Source organism: Orcinus orca, chromosome 5, assembly GCF_937001465.1.
Source record: "Orcinus orca chromosome 5, mOrcOrc1.1, whole genome shotgun sequence".
NCBI classification, from domain to species: domain Eukaryota; kingdom Metazoa; phylum Chordata; class Mammalia; order Artiodactyla; family Delphinidae; genus Orcinus; species Orcinus orca.
The window spans coordinates 30834446-30858332 of record NC_064563.1 but is presented as its reverse complement, the minus strand read 5'-3'; the positions used below and the strand labels follow the sequence as shown (position 1 = coordinate 30858332).

Genomic DNA, 23887 nt, shown 5'->3' with positions numbered 1-23887 from the left:
GAAATCAAGTCTCTTTTTTCCCCAGCCAATTCTCTAACAGATCCTGTAATTAACCTTACAAAAGTAAATATAACACGTAGCAAAACCATTAGCTGCCTATCCTAACACCCATTTTCTCTTCCTTCTTGAATGTCCCAGCCTCTCCTGCAGCTACATTCTGGTCAATGAGATGTAAGAGGAAGTGTTATATGGTACTCGCAGGAAGTCTTCATAAAATAAGGGAAGTGCACCTTTCCTCTTTCCTTCGTCCTGCTGCCTGAAATGCAGAAATGATGGGCTGGAGATCAAGCTGCCATATGGACCATGGGCAGGATGGCAAACAGGAAGATGGAAGAAGCCTAGGTCCCTGATGATTGCAGTGACCATACTCACCCTGATCTGCCTGCCTTCAGACTACTTTTACGTGAGAGAGAAATGAACTTCTATACTTCTACGTCAACAGTCTTCTTTGGGATTTTTCTATTATACTCACAGAAAGCCCACTCTTACTGACATGCGCTACCTGCACGTTCCCACCCCTGCCAGCAGGAGGCGCTGATCCCGCCTCTATGACACGGAGCACGTGAGAGTTTCATCCTCGCTCAGCTACCAGGAGCTCCACCTCCTCCGGCACCTGTAGGACTTTGGCTTCCGGACAGGGACGGCAACGTAGCTGACAGTGCTCAGTCTCCTTAGAACCCGCTGGGGTTTCAGCTTGAGGACAACACTGGGCTGCATCTATGCGGACAGGAGCACAGTTTTCTCAGGACCGTCCCAGGGAGGTCCCACTGGGAGAGAACGGTGAGGAAAAAAGTGAAGAGAAGTGAGGAAAAGTGGGGAGAAACTTCCTGTGTGCGACTGACTGCTGGAGGCTGGGGGGATCCCTCTTCAGAGGACCCAGGAGAGAAAGGTCTTGATGTAGAAAACTGTGGGGTTTTAGTCCCTGTTGTGTGCAGTGTAGACTTTGTCCAGTGTAGTTCTTTGGTGTGTGGTGTCCAGCTTTCCCGGTGCTGTTTATTGAGGGGACTGCCCCTTCCCTGTTGTATGTTCTTGGCCCTTTTGTCGTAAATAAACTGATCACACCCGTGTAGATTTATTTCTGGGCTCTCTGTTCTGTTCATCTGGTCCGTGTGTCTGTTTTTGTGCCAGAACCACACAACTGTTTTAGTTACTGTAGCTTTGTAATATTGTTTGAGGTCAGGGAGCGAGATGCCACCAGCCTGTTCTCCTTTCTGAGAATCGCTTTGTCTATTCCTGGTCCTTTGTTGTTCCACACAAATATTAGGATCCTTTGCTCTATTTCTGAGAAATATGCCATTGGAATTTTGGTAGGGATTGCTTTCAGTGTGTACATTGCTCTGGGTAGAATGGACATTTTAACAATATTCATCCTTCCAACCCATGAGCATGTGATATCTTTCTATTTCCTTGTATCTTCTTCAGTTTCTTCATCAATGTCCTAAAGTTTTCAACGTGCAGGCCTTTCACATCCTTGGTTAAACTTATTCCTAGGTGTTTTGTTCTTTTTGATGCAGATGTCATTCGGATTGTTTTCTTTTTCTTTTTGATGGTTCATTATTAGTGGTTAGAAATGCAGCTGTTTTTTGCGTATTGACTGTCACTTTACTGAATTCCTTTACTAGTTCTAATAGTTCTTTGGTGGAATGATGTGGAAAATTGTAACTGTAACTGATATGTGGGTGAGCGTCCGCACACCTAGGGGAAATGGAGATCAGGTGAAAGTCTGGCACTCCAGGAAGTGGCCAGTTCCATGATGTAGCACCAACGACCCAACATTGGCTCTATTTGTTACCTGGGCCCCGCTCCCCAGTCACCGAGCTCTCTGGACCTTGAAGCAGGTCCCTATAAGACTTGGGACAGTGCTTACGGTAGAGATTTTCCACCAGTGTGTTGCTTCCTCTGACCACAGCCCTCCCTTCCTGGTTCATGTAGTTCCACAGATGCAGTGCGTAGGAGTCGTTGAAGCTCGGCTCTGTGTCCCAGGCTTCATAGTAGCGCCTCCACGCTGCATAGGAGATGGGATAAAATCTTTGGGGGTGTAAGAAGGAGAAGTTTAAACACTTGAGGTCGCTCACCTCCTGGAAGTCTCTGAGTTTGCACCATACTCTCAAAATCCTTGTCATCAATTCGGGACCCTGGTGGCCCCAAATATCTGAATTGTAATTTTCCACAAAGTTTTCCATGCACTGCCACAGGAAAGGGTGGTGGGGGAGGAATCCAAACACCCCATTACTGGAGAACTGAGATGTCTGCGCGGCCAGAAAGTTGTCCTCGGGGATGGGTCTGATGGAGATGACATCAGTATCCATGTAGACACCACCGTACTTCCAGATGAAGGCCAGGCGGGATGCATCTGAACTGACGTGGAGCCAGTATCTCTCTGCGCTGCTGTTGATCTGCAGGAACAGGTGCAAATCAGCCCCCAGGCAGGGGAAGAGGGAGGGATGTCACAGCAGGAGGCCAGGCACAGGGTAGCTGAGCAGGAAGCAAGCCAACTTCCCAAAACTCTATTTGCCAAAAGCCCAATATTGCAAATGTACCAAAATTACCTCCACCCAAAAAAGTTGCCTTTAAGTGAAAAGTGTACAGCAATCAGTATCAATGGGAAGGTTTTAGCAGCTTTTAAAGATTTCATGAAATTGTTTTTTGAAAAAAGCAGTAGAAAGATGAAACCCAGAAGGGATTTCACAATGAACCCTATGAGTCACTTTCAGCAGGATGGAAATTAACCACAAATATGAAACTGTGAAGGAAGAATTTTTTGGTAAGTCCTAAAAGTGCTGAGAACTGATAAAGAAAAAAAAATAAATATGAAAATATAAGATAGATTAATAGCTATGCTCTTTGAGAAATTGATAAAAGAATCTTAAAATGCATCCATGCCTTCATCCACTAATTAATTCCTTTAATAATATTCATTGAAGGCCTACTTGCTATTCGCCAAGCTCTAAGATCCTAAGGATACAGCAGTGAACAAACAGATAAAAATCTTTACTGGCAGGAGATAGACAACAAACAAATAAATATATCATATGTTGGGTGTTCATAAGGAATATGAAGGAAAAAAAGTCAGGCGAGGGGGCTATGAAGGGGGCAGGATACAGCACTATCTTATCTTGTGTTCGAACAGAACACTGGATGAAGTGGGTGGATGAACCATGCTGCTATCTCCGAGAAGAGGGCTCTAGGTAGAGGATACAGCAAGTGCAAGGGCCCTGGGGCAGGAGCACGCTCACTATGTACAGGAACAGGAAAACAGCAGTGCAGAGTAGTGAAGGGAGAAGGGTAGGAAACCAGATCAGAGCGGGGACAGGGGCGGGAGTGAGGGAGGATCCCGTAGGCTGGGGTAAAGACTGAAATGATTTGGAAGGTTTGAAAGAAAGGAGTGTTGTGATCTGAATTAGTCTAAAAGGGGTCACATTGGGTGCAGTGTGGAAAATAGATGGGGGCAGGGGGCAAGGGCAGAAGCAAAGAGGCAAGTTAGGAAGCTGTTGAAATAATCCAGGCAGGAGATGATGGTGGTTTAGACCAGGGTGACGATAAAGGAGATGAGAGAAGTGGTCACATCCTGGGCACACGGTAAAGATAAAGCCGGTCAGGATGTGCTGATGGATTGGATATGGAGCTGGAGACAGAGGAGTCAAGGATAACTGAAAACGGTGAAATGTGAACAAAACAGAAATTGACTTTGAAACGAATAAAAATAAACCATTATAAATGCCAGTGTTCCCAAATGGAATGCTAAAATTTTGAGTACAGAAAACACAGTAGATTTTTCTGAATTTAAATATGTTGATTAAAAGATTAAACAATGACCCTTGGCTTTTGACAAAAGAAACATTTTTTAAAATTCTACTATAAAGCCAAACGAAAGCAAGTCCACTAAGACTTTGCAGAAATCTTCACCTGAGCTATTAACGTCATTATATTGTACACAATTGCTGAAAACCTCATGAATAATAATAGCTACAATTTATCAATAACTGTGGTGGTGGGATGAATTGGGAGATTGGGATTGACATGTATACACTAATATGTATAAAATGGATAACTAATAAGAACCTGCTGTATAAAAAAATAAATATAATTCAAAAATTTTAAAAAAATTTATCAATAACTGTTCTGATCTCTTATAATCTACACAAATCCTCAGAATAGGTGCTATTATTAGTCCTATTTTTCAAGTGAAAAATTAAAAGGAAAGACCAAGAAGTTCAGTCATTTGTGCAAGGTAAGAGAGGCAGAGGTTAGATTTCAACCCAGGCAGTCTGACTCCAGAGACCCACTTACTTTCAGTAAAAATAAGTAAAGTTGATTCTTTGGTAAATTGGTGAGTATTAGTGAACAGACCCAGATATCAAAAGCCGCACAGAAGGAAGGAAGCCTACCTTGATGTGGGCATTGGACTAACATCAACGTAAAACACAAGGCTCCCCCAGAGGTGAGCACCAGAAAGGGGATTAGGATTCTGCTTGCTCATTCCCTCCCCACCCCCTCAGTACTCATCCCTAGGCATCTTTAAGGGCTACAGTTGCCCAAATCAGTGCAGCAAATCCAGTGGTCACCAGCAAGTGATGGCACGCTAGGCCATCCTCACAGCTGGCCACCAGCTATCCTATTGTAGCCTAACTGGAGCAGAAGATACCACAGCCCGACTCCCCCAAGGTGCAAGTGTGTCCCCCACCCAGGACAGCCCACCCAGTCCCCAGGTGAATGAGAGAGGGTGGGACAGGAGTTTTCTCTTTTTTTATACAAATACTGTAGTAGGCTGAATAACAGCCACTCAGTGGTCCTAATTCCTGAAACCTGTAAATATTACCTCCTATAGGAAAAGGATCTTTGCCAATGTGATTAAATTAAGGATCTTGGGACTTCCCTGGAGGCCCGTGCTTCCACCACAGGGGGCGTGGGTTCGATCCCTGGTCGGGGAAGTAAGATCCCACATGCCACACGGTGTGGCCAAAAAAAAAAAAAAAAAAATTAAGGATCTTGAGCTGAGATTATCCTGGATTATCATGGGCCCTAAATGCCACCACAAGTGTCCTTTAAAGGGAAAGGTAGAGGGAGTTTCGCACAAAATTACAAAATTCCTAAGAGCTCCAGGAGTTTCTTGATCGTATCTCAATGTAACCCAATCTCATACAGCAGCACCCACCTGATCTTTCATGAATTTTCTATTTACATCATTTTCCAGTTAAATATTGCCTTATTTCCCCCCTTAGGTGCAAAAAAGTTTAACATAGATGGGTTTAAAACTGTCAGTGAAAAATGAATGGTCTATACACCTAGAAAAGATGTAGAAACTCATTCAGTTAAGAATAGTCTCAAGAAATCCTAAGAAATAAGGTGAAAGCAAAAGGCAGCAGGGTAAAGATAAGCCTAAATCAAGTCTCTCCTGTTTCCTTGAATCAGGACTCAACACCGTAGAATGAAGACCAGGCAAGAGTCAAAAGATCTGGGTTCTAGCCTATCTCTGACAATCTAGCCTTACCCTCAGTTTACCCATCTATAAAATGGCTAGATTGGACCCATTTTCTATGGTCCTTCCCAACACCGACATTCTGAGATTCTCTGAACACTTACCTGAGTGTACCACGAAAACAGCGGTGTGTCTTCAAACAGGCTTTTCATATCCAAAGGGAAGAGGAAAACATTGTCTATTGCCGAGAGGAGGGAAAGGGCTGGGGAGGTGGAGTTTGGGGGCAGCTGCATGGAATTGTTGAGCCCTTTCATAAGTAACAGCACAGGCTGCTCCGCGTAGACCTTGGCCGCAGACTCCACAGCACAGGAGACCAGCGGGGATAGCTGCATTCTCTCTGAGGTCTCTAGGAACACGATGCTGCGCCCATGGCCCAGGAGGGCTTCCAGCCCCTGCTGGGACTTGTAGGGAGGCAGGTGGGGGAAGAGGCAGCTGGACTTCTGGGTGAACTGGTAGAGGAAGCCACAGGCAAGCAGCAGGATGACCGACAGGGAGAGCTGAAGCTTCATCAGCATGTCCACCCCTCTCTCCTGTCCTGCTCCCTAAAATCAACACTATTAATTAAAAATTATAGTCACAAGACCTGATAAAGATAGCACACGAGAAGATGATACCTGAATATCACTTTCAAGCTTAGATTTTTTAATTGAAATATAGTTGATTTATAATATGAGATTATTTTCAGGTGTATAGCATAGTGATTCAGTATTTTTACAGATTATATTTCATTAAAAATTCTTACAAAATAATGGCTATAATTCCCTTGCTAAACAATATATCCTTGTTGCTTGTCAATTTTATACCTAGTATGGTTCATATTTCTTAATCCCCTACCCCTGTTTGCCCCCTGGCCCCTTCCCTCTCCCCTTTGGTCACCACTAGTTTGTTTTCTCTACCTTTGAGTCTGTTTTGGTGTTGCCTGTGTGTTCATTTGTATTATTTTTTACATTCCGCATGTAAGTGATATCATACAGTATTTATCTTTCTCTGACTGACTTATTTTAGTAAGTATAATATTCTCTAGGTCCATCCACGTTGCTGCAAATGGCAGAATTTCATTATTTTTATGGCTGAGTAATAATTCCATTGTATATACATATGTATATACCGCATCTTCTTTATCCATTCATCGTTTGATGGACACTTGGCTTGCTTCCATATCTTGCCTGTTGTAAATAGTGCTGCTATGTGCATTGGGGTGCATGTATCTTTTCAAATCAGTGTTTTTGTTTTCTTTGGTTATATACCAAGGAGTGGAATTGCTGGATCATATGGTACTTCTGTTATATTTTTAGTTTTTTCAGGAACCTCCATACTGTTTTCCATAGTGGCTGCACCAATTTACATTCCCACCAACAGTATATGAGGGTTCCCTATTCTCTACCTCCTCGCCAACATTTGTTATTTGTAGACTTTTTGATGCTAGCCATTCTGACAGATGAAAGGTGATATGTCATTGTGGTTTTGATTTGCATGTCTCTAATAATTATAAGTTTTGATTTTTTAAATTCTAAATAAAATATGATCAAATCAAATCCAGCAATGTTAAAAAGAAAGGTGCATTGATTAGGTTTTATTTGAGGAATGTAAGGATGATTTGTAATAGGAAAATAATGAATTAATAGGAAAACTATTAATGAAATGCATTATTTCCACAGATTAAAGAAGAAAAGCTGTATGATCATTTTGGCTCAGTAGATGCTAACAACAGCATGCTAAAATTTGACATCCATTCATGCTTTCTAAAAAGCACAAGGAAACTTTCTTAAGCTGACAATGTCTACCAGAACATGTAGCAATGATCATCCTTAATGTGAAGCATTTGAAATATCCCCATTAAGACCAGGAATATGACATGGATGTCCATTATCACTGTTACTTTCACCATCATTCTGCTAAGTCTAACCAATGCAGTGAAACAAGAGAAAAGAATTTCTACTATGAATATTAGGAAGAGACAAAAATCTCACTAGTTGTAGAAAATATGATTGCCTACCTAGAAAATCCAAGATAACTTACCAAAAAACTAATAGAACTAAGAAGCAGCAAACTGAAGGTTAAATAACTTGTCAAGATCACAGTTAGCGGAGCCATGACTTTAACTAGGGTCCGCCTGTCCCCAAAGCTCAGGCTCTGAGCAGTTACCTGCAGTACCACCCTCTCCTTCACCATAAGCTCTAACTCCAGCCAACTCCAGGACAGCAGAGATCTCCATTCATCAGTAGTCTATTTTTTGCTTGACATGTAACTCTTTCAGAAAATACAAATCCAGTAAATCAGAGCTTACCTTCCAGCCAGAAACTTGTAGTTAGCCAATAGCTGCCGTCTTAACAATGATGACAAGATTTTTCCTGCTACACTTTCTGATAAATCACCACCTAACCTTCAATTCAACAGTGCTGAAGGAAGTAAATCATTGACAGAAGATTATGCCAAACACAAGAAGTTCCCAGGAAGCTCCTCCCTTTGCTAAGTTGCCCTAAACACAAAGACTTGCATATTGTAAGGCGTTCACATGATTTTTCAGGTGACCTACACACTAATCCTACTGGTTTGTGGGCCTATCAGGAGGGTTACAAGGCAACAATTTCACCTGAAGAAAACTGTATAGTAGCACAATCCTGGCGCCAGCAAAGTGTGCACCTAAGCAGTTTGGCCTCAGTCAAAATCATGGGCAGAGACTTGGGGAAGTTCCTTCACCAGACAACCCTGTAATTTGGTCCAAGCTTTGCAAACAAAAGATTTTGTTGAACGAAAAGAAAATTCATCTCCACAAATAAGTAGGTAACGTAGAAACCCCAGCAGTCCAAGGGCCTGGTGATCTGGAACGAGAATTGATTCCCCGATTTCAGTTATGGTGGCTTCCCTTTGCCCAGAAGTCCCCCCTGTGGGATGTGAGCTTCCTCCCCGTCTCACGAGGTCGGCGTCACCACACTCCACTGATGTGGTAATCCCCACATTTCCCAAGATAATGTGACTCTCCTGTGGTCTGGTCCCTATCACCCCGACAGGCACGCTTAGTAATCCTCTTGCGAGCCACCCTCTGCTCTGTCTTCATCCAGAGCCTTCTCTCAGCCATGAACAGGTATCCACAGAATGCTCTGGTGTGAACAGGGAGGTTCCCTTCAAAGCAGACATTGGATCCTGATATAGCAGCTCCTACGTCAAGGGAAGTAAAGCTGTCCCACTTGTCAGTGGCTTCTCATTTTCTATGTGCCTGAGGTTCTCCAGGAACAGCTCTTTGGGCCTCCACACACTCCTATTCCTTTTGGAGCTGAATTTCTCTCTGGACCTTGTCATTTCTAGGGTCAGGGTACCTTGGCATCTTTGCAAAAGTTCCCTGGCACTGGATAGATTGGTCGTTCTTTCCTTATGGAGGGGCAGAGGAAGCAGAGCTCCTGGGCCGCACTCTGAGGTAACCAGAGGACTCCATTTGTGGGAGTGATACGTTCCTAGTGCCCACATTTCAGGTGGGTCACAGATCCTGGTGCCTTCTAGCTGCTTGCAAGATAGCCAACACCATCAAACAAGTGGTCGAGGCAGAGAGCAGGGAAGTAGTTGGTGATCTTTGTCACAGGGATGAAAGTGAGCATTAGCGATGCAGTGAAATACTAAACACAAAAAAAAGTAGGACCTGTCTGACCAAGAACCAAGTAGAGGGTATGATGAAAAGAGCAATGAGCTTGGAGTCATGCCTCTACCCACTGTAGCCAAGAGTACTAGAGCAAGTCCTGAAACTGCCCAGAGCCTCAGCTCCTCTGTACAGTGCTGACCTCAGGCTCATTGTGAGGATGAAAGGGCTCTATAAGCCAAAGAAGCAACCCCCACTTTCCACCAAGGATAAAAATAGAATACTATTACTGTAGATGGCCTGGACTCCCTGATGACAAACATGAAGTCATTGTTGCTTTCAGATGAATGAAATCTGTTTCCCAGTGAACAGCTGAGAAGGAAATCCTCAGCCCCGTGTGAGAATTGTTGAGATGTGTGCAGAAGTCGGCAGTCAGGCTCTGGTGTCTGGGATCTTTCTGGGTCACAGCCTGATGTCCTTGCTGACTCTTTCCAAGGAGGCCTCCTGTCATCTGAGGCACTCTACCGGGAACGTCCCAGGGACCCTGGATCCTTTCAGCCTTCCCTCTCGTGTTCAGAGCAGAACCGCCTTCCCTTCCGTCTGCTCCCTCTTCTGCCTTCTCTGGACTGTACCACACTAGCTTTCTGTCTGTGCAGGCAGATGGCACAGCAGCGGCTCCTAACCTGGACTCCACAGATCCCTAGAGGCTCAAGGATACGTTTCAGGAGACCCTGGACCCTGAAGCCATAGCTTTCATCAGTACCTTTACCCTGGACGCCATTTATCCACAGTTTCTCCTACATATCCCCTGAGGAAGGTCCCTGCTCTTTGACCCTCCGTGACATTAATTCTGTTTAAAATTCCCACAGATATCTTCACCATACAATCTCAGGCTTTCTTCAACCAGCCAAGCAACCCCTAGGTACCTCAGTACAGATATCTGAGTAGAGATGTACCCAGAGCTATTTACCTTTAAGCAATGGATGGGTCTGAATACACTGGTGACAGTCACACATGCATCCAGCTATTATCTACTTTCCTAGAGTTTAGGTCTCCTGTGAGAGAGCTCTTACTTCCTACATTGCAATGTAAGCCAGACTTGGTCAATCCAATGGATTATGGAGCCTTGGTAATTGTTGCTGAGTGATGAGACCTTAGGAAACATGGATTGGTGTAGCCCCAAATAAATGAACAGGATGGGAAAAAATTCTGAATCCATTGTTCTTTCTATTGTATTTTACAATGCTGTTCTTTGGATGTTTGAAGCGAGTACAGAGAAAAGGCAGTACTGGGAAGAAAATCAAGGAACCAGCAGAGATCTCGGCACTCGTTGGCTCTGCAGATAACCTCTGATAACCTCAGTTGGAAATAGTCCAGTGTTTGGATCTAGACTCCCTCTGCTATAAAGGACACACTGTGTCAAGAAGGAAACATTAAAGGAATGTTTAACAATAAATTTTTGTTGCCTACAATTACGCATGAAATGCCTACCACTCAATTCTGTAGCTTCTTTGAACTCCAATTTACTGCAAGAAGGAAATGTTCAAGTTTACAACCCTTGTCCTGTTTTCTTTGGAGCTGTTGGAACCACAGTTCCGGTTTTTAACATTTGTTAAATAAGTGGGACTGATAAGCTTGTTAAAGCATTCAGCCATTCACAGGGCAAAACGAATACACAGAGGGTAATAGCTTATCAACGTTGCCAATTCCTTTCACCACTCTTCTGACGCAGAAACAGAGACTGGAGTGTTGGGTTTCCATGACAAGAGAGGAGACCGCTGGACAGAGGCAGTTCACTGCAGACCGAGAAAGAATCCATAACCTAACCCTTGGGACACATTGAGGAGTGACATTATCAACATCAAATCTGGAAAAAAAATTTTTTTTTTTTACTAAAACTCAGTGAGTTCGTGCCAGAGTAAAATCTCCTTGTCCCATGGCAATATTTTAAACTATTCTGCATTTCCAAGAAAAAATGCTTCTGGCCTTGTGTTTCTGGAGATAATGGTTTTTGTTCTCCACACAGCCACACTAATCAAACATGCTTCTGCTTACAAAACCTTATATAGCCACCAAGAATGTGCTTCTGGGTTTATTCTGGGTATTACTCGATTCACACATGTAATTTCCTATAGCCACCAAGAATGTGCTTCTGGGTGTATTCTGGGTATTACTCGATTCACACATGTAATTTCCTATAGCCACCAAGAATGTGCTTCTGGGTGTATTCTGGGTATTACTCGATTCACACATGTAATTCCCCCCCCCCCACTTTTTAAATTTACTTGCAGATAAAAAAGGGGTTGGGGAGAAGGGCAGGGAGATAAGGGGAAATAATTGTTCTCAGTGAATCAGTTGTGCCTCAGATGCCACCCTTCCAGCTTGAAGAACAGGGTCTGCAAGAAGCCCACAGAAGTCAGTGTAACCAGTCTGATCATGGAGGGCTGTTCAAAGGGGCTTTGCTATTAACTTTTATAAGTCAGTGCTTAATTTCTTCTTCCTGTAAGGAATTGGGAACATCTTGGAGCCACCTACACCAAGTGTCCACATGACACGGGTACCTTTATAAAGACTGAGAGGCCACGAGATTGAGCACTTCCCATTCTGGCTGAAAGAAACTGTTATGGACTGAATGTTTGTGGCCCTACCCCCCAACCTGTACCATCACCAAAATTCCTATGTTAAAGCCCTAACCCCCAATGTGATGGTATTTGGGGGTAGGGCCTTTCAGAAGCCATCAGCCTTAGATGAGATCATGAGGGTGGGATCATTATAAGAAGCGGAAAACAGATCCCTCTCCCCGTGAGCACAAGGAAAGTGCAAGGGAAGACCCAGCAAGAAGGTAGCTGTCTACGATCCAGGAAGAGGGTCCTCACCAGGAACCCAATCTGTACCTTTATCTTGGACTTCCCAGCCTCCAGAACTGGGAGGAGTAAGGGTCTGTTGATGAAGCCACCAGTCTGAAGTATTTTGTATAGCAGCCCAAGCTGACTGAGACAGAAACCTCACAGTAAGCTTCTTCTCTCTGATCTCCATCCATATCCTTTCCTGAGAATCTGTTTTTGCAGTTGGAGCTGCTCTTTAAGGTTTGGAGAACTGAGACCAGGCCTCCAGTGGGGAAAGGGCAAATTCATCTGCAACAAAACCCCATAATAATAGGTGGAAGCGTCCTCCTTACCTGAAACCTCTCTGCCTTCTCCTCCTCTTGTCCTTCCGCACACCCCACAATCTGTCCTCTTGTTTTACCTTTTCTATTTAAATGGAGATCCTTGGTCTCCCTTATCTCAGTGCCTGACAATCACCATGCACCCACTACCCAAGTCAGAAATCAGGGAGTCATTCTTTTTTCTTTAATCCTCTTCTTAATTGAAGTATAATTGATTTACAATATTACATTAGTTTCAGGTGTACAGCATAGCGATTCAATATTTTATAGATTATATTCCATTTAAAGTTATTATAAAATAATAGCTATATTTCCCTCTGCTGTACAATATATCCTTGTTCCTTATCAATGTTATACATAGTAATTTGTACCTCTTAATCCCCTACCCCTATCTTGCCCCTCCTCCCTTCTCTCACCCTCACTGGTAACCACTTCTTTGTTCTCTATATCTGTGAGTCTGTTTCTGTTTTGTTATATACATTCATTTGTTTTATTTTTCAGATTCCACATATAAACAATATCATACAGTATTTGTCTTTCTCTGACTTATTTCACTAGGCATAATATCCTGTAGGTCCATCCACATTTGTGCAAATGCTGCAGAATTTCATTCTTTTTATGGATGAGTAATATTTCATTGTGTGTGTGTGTGTGTGTATCTCACATCTTCTTTATTCGTTAATCTTCTGATGGACATAGGTTACTCCCATATGTTAGCTCTTGTAAATAACGCTGCTATGAGCATTGGGATGCATGTATCTTTTCGAGTTAGTGTTTTAGTTTTTTTCAGATATATATATCCAGGAGTGAAACTTCTGGGTTGCATGGTAGTTCTATTTTGAATTTTTTGAGGAACCTCCATACTGTTTTCCACAGTGGCTACACCAGTTTACATTCCCACCAACAGTGTGCAGGGGTTCCCTTTTTTCCACATCCTCACCAACATTTGTTATTTGTAGACTTTTTCATGTTAGCCATTCTGACAGGTGTGAGGTAATGTTTCATTGTGGTTTTGATGTGCATTTCTCTATCGGCAATATTTAACATATTTTCATGTGCCTGTTAGCAATCTGTATATCTTCTTTGGAAAAATATTTATTCAGGTCTTTTGCCATTTTTTAATCGGGGTATTTGTTTTTTGATATTGAGTTCTATGAGCTGTTCGTAGACTTTGGATGTTAACCCCTTATTGATCATAACATTTGCAGATATTTTCTCCCATTTAGTAGGCTGTCTTTTTGTTTTCTCAGTGGTTTCCTTTGCTGTGGAAAAACTTCCAAGTTTAATTAGGTCCTGTTTATTTATTTTTGCTTTTATTTATTTTTTTGCCTTAGGAGACAGATCCCAAAAAATATTGCTACAATTTGTGTCAAAGAGTGTCCTGCCTATGCTCTCTTCTAGAAGTGTTATGATTTCATGTCTTACATTTAGGTCTTTAATCCATTTTGAGTTTATTTTTGTATATGGTATGAGGAAATGTTCTAATCTCATTCTTTCATGTGTAGCTGTCCAGTTTTCCCAACACGACTTATTGAGGAGACTGTGTTTTCTCCACTGTATACTCTTGCCTCCATTGTTGTAGATTAATTGACCATAGGTGTGTGGGTTTATTTCTGAACTCTCTATTCTAATCCATTTAATCTGTTTTTGTGCCAGTACAATGCTGTTTTGATTACCGTAGCTTTATCATATAGTCTGAAATCAAGGACCATGATACCACGAGCTTTGTTCTTTTTTCTCAAGATTGCTTTTGCAATTCATGGTCTTTTGTGGTTTCATATAAATTTTAGGATTATTTGTTCTAGTTCTATGAAAAGTGTCATGGAGACTTTTGGGTTTCCTATATATAGTATCATGTCATCTGCAAACAGTGAGTTTTACTTCTCTTCCAATTTGGATGCTTTTTTTTTCTTGTCTGATTGCTGTGGCTAGGACTTCCAGTACTACATTAAATAGAAAAGTGGCAAGAGTGGGAATCCTTGTTTGTTCCAGATTTTAAAGGAAAGGCTTTCCGTTTTTCAGCATTGAGTACGATATTAGCTGTGGATTTGGCCTTTATTATGTTACGATATGTTCTCTCTTTTTCAACTTAGGTGAGAGTTCTCATCATGGATGGATGTTGAATTTTGTCAAATGCTTTTTCTGCATCTGTTGAGATGATAACGTGATTTTTATCCTTCCTTTTGCTAATATGGTTATCACATTGATTGATTTGGAAATATTGAACCATCCTTGCATCCCCTGAGTAAATCCCACTTGATCATGATGTATGATCCTTTTTATTTATTGTTGGATTTGCTTTGCTCATATTTTTTGGCAATTTTGGCATCTATATTCATCAGCAATATTGCCCTGTAATTTTCCTTTTTTGTAATATCTTTGGTTTTGGTATCAAGGTTATGGTGGTGTTGTAGAATGAATTTGGGAGTGTTCCATCCTCTTCTAATTTTTGGAATAGTTTGAGAAGGATAGGTATTAGGTCTTCTTTATATGTTTGGTAGAATTTACCTGTGAAGCCATCCGGTCCTGGACTTTAGTTAGCTGGGAATTCTTTTGATTACAAATTCAATTTCACTACTAGTGGTCAGTCTGTTCAAAGTGTCTGTTTCTTCTTGGCAGGTTGTATTTTTCTAGAAATTTGTCCATTTCTTCTAGGTTGTTCAATGTGTTGCCATATAACTGTTCAAAGTATTCTCTTATGATTTTTTGTATCTCTGTGGAATCAATTGTTATTTTTGTTCTTTCATTTCTTATTTTACTTATTTTGGTCCTCTCTCTTTTCTTCTTGATAAGTTTGGCCAAAGGTTTATCAATTTTGTTTATCTTTTCAAAAAACCAGCTCTTGGTTTCATTGATCTTTTCTATTAAGTCCAACTGGTCTGTTGTGTCATTTAAGACCACTGTTGCTTTATTGATTTTATTTCTGGATGATCTGTCCATTGATATAAGTGGGGTGGTAGAGTCCCCTACTATTATTGTATTATTGTCAATTTCCACCTTTATGTCTGCTAGTATTTGTTTTATATATTTAGGTGCTCCTATATTAGATGCACATATGTTAATGAGTGTAATATCTGCTTCTTATATTGACCCTTTATCATTATATAATGCACTCCTTTGTCTTTTGTTATAGCCTCTGTTTTAAATTCTATTTTGTCTGATATGAGTATTCCTACCCCTGCCTTCTTGTCATTTCTGTTTGCATGAAATAGCTTTTTCCATCTCTTCACTTTCAGTCTATGTGTGTCTTTAGCTCTGAAGTGAGTCTTTAGAAGGCAGCATATAGAAGAGTCTTGCTTTTTTATCCAATTAGCCACTCTATATCTTTTGATTGGAGCATTGAGTCCATTGACATTTAAAGTAATTATTAATAAGTATGTACTTATTGCCATTTTATTGCTTGATTTCTGATTGTTTTTGTAGTTCTACTCTATTCATGTGTTTTTTGTTTCTTTCTTTCTTTCTTTCTTCCCTTGTGGTTTGATGATTTTCTTTAGCAGTATGCTTGTGTTTCTCTCCTTTTAGTTTTTGTGTATCTATTGTACATGTTTGATTTGTGGTTATCATGGGGTTCGTGTATGTTTACCTATAACTATATCTATTTGTTTTAAACTGTTAGTCATTTAAGTTCAACCACATTCTAAAAGACCTACCTTTTTACTCCCCTCCCCCACATTTTGTGCTTTTGATGTCATATTTTACATCTTCTCATTTATCCCTTAACTGCTTATTGCAGTTATAGTTACTTTTATAATTTTTTGTCTTTTAATCTTCATACTGGCTCATTTAAGTGGTTGAGCCTCAGTCCTAACTATGTATTTGCCTTTCCTAGTGGGATTTTCCCTTTCTTATTGCTTCTTACTTCTTTTCCACTTACAGAAGACCCTTTAACATTTATTTTAGGGTAGGTTTAGTACTGATCAACTCTTTTAGTTTTGGTTTGTCTGAGAAGTTGTCTCTTCTTCCATTCTCATGATAAACTTACTGAGTAGGGTATCCTAGGTTGCATGTTTTTCCCTTTCAGCACTTTAAATATACGATGCCGCTTCCTTCTGCCTGCAAAGTTTCTGCGGAGAAATCAGCTGATAGCCTTCTGGGGATCCCTGTGAATATGGCTCTGTTTTTCTCTTGCTGCCTTTAGAATTATCTCTTTAACTTTTGTCATTTTAATTATTATTTTGTTGGTGTGGATCTGTTTGGATTCATCTTGTTTGGGACACTCTGTGCTTCCTATGATACCTGGATGCCTGTTTCCTTCTTGAAGTTTGAGAAGGTTTCAGCCATAATTTCCTCAAATACATTTTTGACCCCCTTCTCTCTCTCACTTTTCCTTCTGGGACCCCTATAATGCGAATGTTGGTACACTTGATGTTATCCTAGAAATCTCTTAGACTGTTCTCAGTTTTTGTTTGCTTTTTTTTTTTGGCTGTTCTGATTGGGTTATTTTCATTATTGTATCTTCCAAATCACTTGTGTGTTTTTCTTTATCACTTAGTCTGCTATTCATTCCTTCTAGTGTGTTTTTCACTTCAGTTATTGTGTTCTTCAGTTCTGGCTCATTCTTTTTTATATTTTCCAGTTCCTTGATTCTCACTGTTTCCATCTATTCTTTTCCATAATTCAGTTAGCTTTCTTATTGCTAATGCTTTGAATTCTTTATCTGATAAATGGTTTATTTCTGTCTCATTATTTTTTTAGGGGTTTTCTCTTGCTCTTTCAATTGAGAGCAGTTCCTCTGTCTCTTCATTTTGCTTAACTTACTCTGTCTCTATGAATTTAGGTGAAACAGTTACCTGTTGCAGTCTTGAAGGGGTATCCTTATGTGGGAGCATCCTTATTCAGTCTGCATGTGCCCAGTGCCTTTGGTGGGACAGCTAGATTTGACATGAACAGGAGTCACATTTTTCCTCAATGTGAGCTGGCAGCTATCACCTTGGTAGGAGGTGGGGCAGGAGATGGAGGGAGTAGGGCCAGAGCCAAGTGTGAGTCAGGGATTCCCCTCTGCTCAGTGGCCATCACCACCCTACTGGGGGCAGGGGTGAATCCCAAGTTGATTCAGGTCCTTCAAGAAGCAGACCCCAAGATGAGATTAACTGTGCAAGGATTTTGTTAGGAGAAATGCCAGTGTGAGAAAACATAAGAAGGGAGCTGTATAAGGCTGGGACAGCTGTCAAATGACAGGGCAAGTCTGAGAGAAGCTTGGGTGGAAGTGTCCTAGGCTGCCTTGCCCAAGGCTGTTCTTGTCTAAGGAAGGCTCAGCAAAGTCATCAGAGAGTCCTCAAACCAAAGTCAGCCACTAGAGGAGTCGTGTGTCTCCCAGGAACGAGTCTACCTCAGTATTCTTGCTACACACAGTGACTGCTGGGAAAAGCCCGTGGGAGGAGTGGTCTTGGCACAGCTCAGTGTTGGATTTCATAGTGCAGTAGCTGGAGCCATTGGTCGCTTATGCTCCCTCTGGTTGGAGAGCCATGAGGCACAGTCTCCTGGCTGCCACAGTTCACCCCTTGAGCTGCACAGATCTACTTTTCCAGATAGCTTTGGGGAGCAGTACTTCCATGGTTCCCATGGACCTCTCTTACTGAGGGGAAACTAACAAGAAGGAGGTTAGAGGAATAAACTACAGCCCCTGTCACTGTAGTTGAAGTTGATCTCAGGGCTGCAACTCATCCTCTCTGTCCTCCAAAATCCATTCTGAATTCCTTTCACCCTCAGAGATTACCTCATCAGGTGTTGGTAGCTTAGCTGGTTGTGCAACTTACCTCCCTGAAGTGCCTGAACCCTTGATAGTCATACTCTTCCTTAGGTCAGCATTGCTGCACATGTCTGTTCAGTTATCATGGGGCCAGGGAATACCAAGAGGCCCCAGATTGGATCTCCTGGGTTCAGTTCATATTCCTCCCTGCTACCATCATGTAAAAGCAGCCTGACCTCCTTCTGCTGATCAGGATCAATTACCTTTACCAGTGAAACTGTCCCCTTTACTTGCTGGTCCCTGTCACAAGAAGTCCAATGTGCCCTGCAGCAATTTGTAAGACCCTTGCAATATCACCTGGCAAGAATCTGCTTTATTTGAGATCAGAACCTATAATACTGAAGAGTGCAGAGTTACAGGGACAGAAGCACAAAATCCTCCAATAGGTCAGTGGGGCCACTCCTATTTATAACTCTTGATTCCCAGATCCATCTACTCTTTCTATTGGGAAGAAAGCACCATACACAGGTCTCTGAATTGACATGAATATACTGTGTCCTGAAGGATAGCACCCAATTCTTTCAGAGTGTTTTCTCCAAGCTAGCACTTCAGCTGCACCTTTAAGAATGTCTTTCCGAAAGCTGCCTCTGGATGGTGCAAAATGTGATACAACCAGTAGATCCCATGGGCTCACCCCTGCACCTCCCTAACTGTAAAGCGAGTCCCTGGTCAAATGCTATGCTATGTGAGATTCCATGCCTGTAGATCAAGCATTCCATAACCCCAGATAGTGTTGTAACTGAGGCTTTGCAGGCAGGAAAGGCAAACTCATACTTGGAATATTCATTCCTGTGACAATGAAGCTTTCATCATCAGGGGCTTCATGTAGTCAACCAACTGGGCACCAAGTTGCCAGTTGCTCTCCTCAAGAAATAGTGCCATACCAAGTACTCAGTGTTGATCTCTATTGCTGACAAGTTAGATCAATCTTGGGAAGTGGGAGTCTATAATATTGGACAATACATGGCCTCCATCTTTGCTACCATATCCATTCTATTCAGGTGCCCATCATGCCAGTTCTGGGCTGGTAACCAATTGCTAGATTGTCATCAGTACACCAATGTTCCTGTGAGATATCTCACTGTTGCTTTAACTTGCACTTCTCTGATAACTAATGAGTTTGAGCATCTCTTCACATATAAGTTAGCTGTTTGTTTTCCTCTTCTGTAAATTGCTTTTTCATATGCTTGGTTCATTTGTCTGTTGGGTTCTCTGCCTTCTTCTTATAAATCTACAAATCCCTTGTAGAATCTAGATATTAGTCTTGTGTTGGTCTTAAACATTGCAATTATCATTTCCCAACATATCATCTGGATTAATTTGTCTTTGATGTCCTCTATTTAACAGATATTTTCATTTTGATGCAATAAGTACAACAGTTATTTTGTTGAATGATTTACATTTTGGGGATCCTTTTTTTTAAGATTTATTATTTATTTATTTATTTAATTTATTTTTGGCTGCTTTGGTCTTATTTGCAGCGCACGTGATCTTCGTTGAGGCATGCAGGATCTTTCATTACGGCACACGGGCTCTCCATTGTGGCACACAGTCTTCTCTCTAGTTGGGGCATGCAGGCTCCAAGGCACATGGGCTCTGTAGTTGTGGCACGGGGGTTCCAGAGTGCATGGGCTCTGTAGTTTGTGGCACATGGGCTCTCTCATTGAGGCACACGAACTCAGTAGTTGTGGCACGCAGGCCTAGTTGCCCCATGGCATGTGGGATCCTAGTTCCCCAACCAGGGATCGAACCTGTGTCCCCTGCATTGTCAGGTGGATTCTTTACCACTGGACTACCAGGGAAATCCCTGGAGATCCTATTGAAGAAGACTTTCCATACTCCTAAGTCACAAAGATATTCTCCCACATTTTTTCTTTTTTTCTTTATAATTTCATAGTTCACATTGTTTATTTGTTCATCTGGAGTGTACATTTGTACATGGTAAGATATAAAGATTGATTTTTTCTTTTTCTGCCTGTAGTGAACTAGTTTCTCCAACATCATCTACAGAATAGTTCATGCTTTCTCCATTGGGTGGTGATGCCAGCGCTATCATATAGCAAGTCGCCATATGTATGTCCCCATATATATGCACATCTGTCTTTGAGTTTTCTCTTTTGTTCCACTGGTCTATTTTTCTGTTCCCATAACTGTACTTCTTAAATTCCGTTGGCTTTTTTGTATGTCTTATTCTGTGGTAGGTATTGAAGAAAGGCTCCTTTTTCTGATTTCCCCACATGCCTTTGGAGCAGCTGTACTGGCAGCACAGAATAGCTGGAATAGCGATGGTGAAACACTTGTCCCTATAATAAATTGATAGAAATAAAGAGTTAAGAAACAGGCAAAAAGCTGTGACTGAATGGAACATATTCTTGAAGAAATGAAAGAGAAAAGGAAGAGGAGGGGGTGGAGGAGGAGAAAAAGAAGCAAGCAGCCACACCTTTTGGGAAGAAAGAATCTGAAGAAGAATTTCAATTATTTAGGAGGAAAAGACCACAAACTATTAACTATTAGTGAAAATGACAGTCCAAAAGAAGTACATGACATGATAAGAACACAACTTTCTCTCGAGAGATTTCAGCAGGATTCTGGGAAAATGATAACAGCAGCAGTATATAATTTAAATCCAAATCCCCATGTAAAAACAGGCAGAACAACTAAATTGTAAAACCAAAATCCCACAGACAACATTTACAACAAAACTCTGTGACAAGTTATCCCCATAAATCCCAAAATACAAGTGGATGGTGACAGACCACACATAGCCCCGAGAACTCCATGGTTTCAGTTTCTATGCTAGAGAAAGCAGAGAGAATCAGTCAAACCTCAGAGGAGAAGAAACTCAAAGGATCCAACATATATTTACTGGAAAGTGTGGCCACACTGAAAGTGGGAGGGGTTTTGTCCAGTATAATAGTGGATGAGAGCGAGGGGCTCCCAGTAAAATCTGAAGGGGCTGGAATAGCTCTGTGAGGCTTCTCTCCAACACAGAGCCTCACACTGAGGAGATACTGATAGAAATGGAACAATCAAAATTGTACAGGGGGCTTCCCTGGTGGCACAGTGATTGAGAGTCCGCCTGCCGATGCAGGGGACACGGGTTCGTGCCCCGGTCTGGGAAGATCCCACATGCCGCGGAGCGGCTGGGCCCGTGAGCCATGGCCGCTGAGCCTGCGCGTCCGGAGCCTGTGCTCTGCAACGGGAGAGGCCACAACAGTGAGAGGCCCGCGTACCACAAAAACAAAACAAAAACAAAATTGTACAGGATAAGGAATTCTACTTCCAGAGGCAGAATAAAGGAACCAGGTTTATCCTCTCACCTGAAACAAACAAAGAATAGACAAAATAAATGAAACAATGGTTTTTCAAAACACTGAGCATCAGGCAATAAAGGACAGTCATCCCTGATTGATGGGAAACAAACAAGGTAAGCCCTGTAGTTAACTCAGCTTCCTGCCACGTGAGGATTTCTAGCCTCAGTGCAGGGAATGGGAGCCAAGGTAGAACCCATATTTTGCATTGAAAAGACAGAGCTGAGAGTCCTGGAAGATTGAGGTAAGCAGAGTACTAGAGAAAAGAGAATCACAGAGCAAAAATTCAGAGACCTACAGAGGGTTATGCTTGAGAATTCAGCTGAGTAATAATCAGAGCAGGTGTGTGAGGTAACAATCCAAGGCTGAGGAAAGAACCACCAGAAGGGATTAGAGGAAGAGTGTGTGGCACTCACACAGGATGAGAAATAGCTCCTGTCCTCACCAGTCAGGCTGAAAACCCTCATAATTCATAGGATATTGGGTAGAGAACTCAGAATGCTCTTGTCTCAGTACTGGGGGGAAAAAACTAGCTTTACACTAAACACAGCTCTGATGCTTCCTAACAGATTTTTTTTCTGCCTAACAAATTTTAAAAGCAAGAACTGAGAGGATCAAGCAGAGGAGGTGGCCAAGGTGGCAGAGTAGGAGGACCCTGAGCTCACCTCCTCCCACAGACGCACCAACATTACAACTACTTACAGACCAACTATAGCTGAGAATGACCTGAAAACTAGCAGAAAAGATTTTCCACAACTGAAGACCTGAAGGAGGAACCATAATGATTCTGGTAACAGAGGTGGAGATGGAGTATAGTGAAGACCCACACCCCTGGGAAGGCAGCTCACAGATGGGAGGATAAGCACAATTGCAGGGGTTCTCCCCAGAGAGAGAGAGGGATCCAGGCCTCAATCAGGCTTCCCAGCTAGGGAGTCCTACACCAGGAAGAGGACTCCTAGAACATCTAGCTTTGAAGGCCAGTGGGACTTAGGTTTGGGCTGCAGGAAACAGAGACTCCACTCTTAAACTGTGCACACAAACTCTCACACTCTCTAAGACTCAGCACAGAGGCAGTAGTCTGAAACAACACTGGGTCAGATTGACTTGCTGATTTTGGATATCCTCCTGGAGAAGCAGGAGGCAATTGGGACGCCCCTTACGGACATAGATGCTTGGCAGCAGCCACTTGGGGGAGCCCATCTACCATAAGGACACAGGCGCTAGCAAGTGCCATATTGCAGTACTCCCTCTAGCCTGTGAGTGCTGGGGGCTTGCCTGCTCACCAAAGACCCAGCAGCAGTCCTGGGCCTCCCCAGCCACCCAAGACCAACACCTTCTGATCATCGGGCCAGCACCAGCTCCAGCCTACTCAGGCCCACAGCCAGCTGCCCCAGGACCTGGCCCACCTCCCAGCAGGTGAGCACCAATCCCAAAACCCCTGGGCCCTGTGGCCAGACACATCAGGGTCCAGCCCTGCACACCAGTGGGCCAGCACCAGCCCTAGGACACCCCCCCCCCAAGATTATGCACCCAGCCAAAGCAGGACCCAGCCAAGCCTGCCCCACAGAATGCCAGTACCATCCTGGTACACCCTGGGACACACAGCCAGCCATACCAGGACCCAGCCCCACCTACTAGTGCACCCACATTAGTCAGCCCCATCACAACAGAAGGGCTCATGCAGCCCACATAGCTGGCACCCCCAGAGCATATAGCTCTGGTGACCAGAGGGGAATGTGCTGCTGCTGGGTCCCAAAGGACGTCCCCTACATAAGACCACTTCTCCAAGATCAGTAAACATAACCAACCTATCTAATACAGAGAAGTATTAGGCAATACACAGAAAATTAGGTAAAATTAGGAGACATTCTGACATATTCCTCTGAGGAAATAGAAGAATATGTTACAAATGAAAGAACAAAACAAAACCCCAGAGGAAGAACTAAGCAAACTGGAGATAAGCAATCTAACCAATAAAGAGTTGAAGGTAATGAACATAAAGAGGCTAAACAGATGTGGGAGAGGAATGTATGAACACAGTGAAAAGTTTAACAAAGAGTTAAAAAATATAAAGAAGAATGAAATAGAGCTGAAGAATACAATAAGTGAAATTAAAAACATACTACAAGGAGTTGACACTAGATTAGATGATAAAAAGGAACGGATCAGTGAACTGGAAGACAGAGGAGTGGAAATCACCCAAGCAGAACAGAAGAAAGAAAAAGAATTTTTGTTTAAATTAGGATAGTTTTAAGAGGCCTCTGGGACAACATAAAGCATACTAACATTTGCATTATAGGAGTCCAAGAAGGAGAAGAGAGAGAAAGGGGCAGAGAAATTATTTGAAGAAATAATAACTGAAACATCCCTAACCTAGGAAAGAAAACAGACATCCAGGTCTAAGAATCACAAAGAGTCCCAAGCAAGATGAACACAAAGGAGTCTACACATTATGATAAAACTTCAAAATTAAAGAAAAAGAATATTAAAAGCAGCGAGAGAAAAGCAACTAGTTACATACATGTGAACTCCAATAAGGCTATCAGCTGACTTTTCAGCAGAAACTTTATAGGCCAGAAGGGAGTGGCACGATATAGTCAATGCAATA

General features: G+C 42.3%; 1 protein-coding gene across 1 annotated transcript; it reads right to left on the bottom strand.

Moving 5' to 3' along the window:
• Positions 1-1781: 1781 nt before the first annotated feature.
• On the bottom strand, positions 1782-5994 carry A4GNT (alpha-1,4-N-acetylglucosaminyltransferase). The gene is made up of 2 exons (XM_004278951.1): positions 5584-5994; positions 1782-2396 (listed from the first exon to the last, which is right to left on the bottom strand). Exons 1-2 carry the CDS (start codon positions 5992-5994, stop codon positions 1782-1784), a joined length of 1026 nt encoding a protein of 341 aa, XP_004278999.1.
• Positions 5995-23887: the final 17893 nt, after the last annotated feature.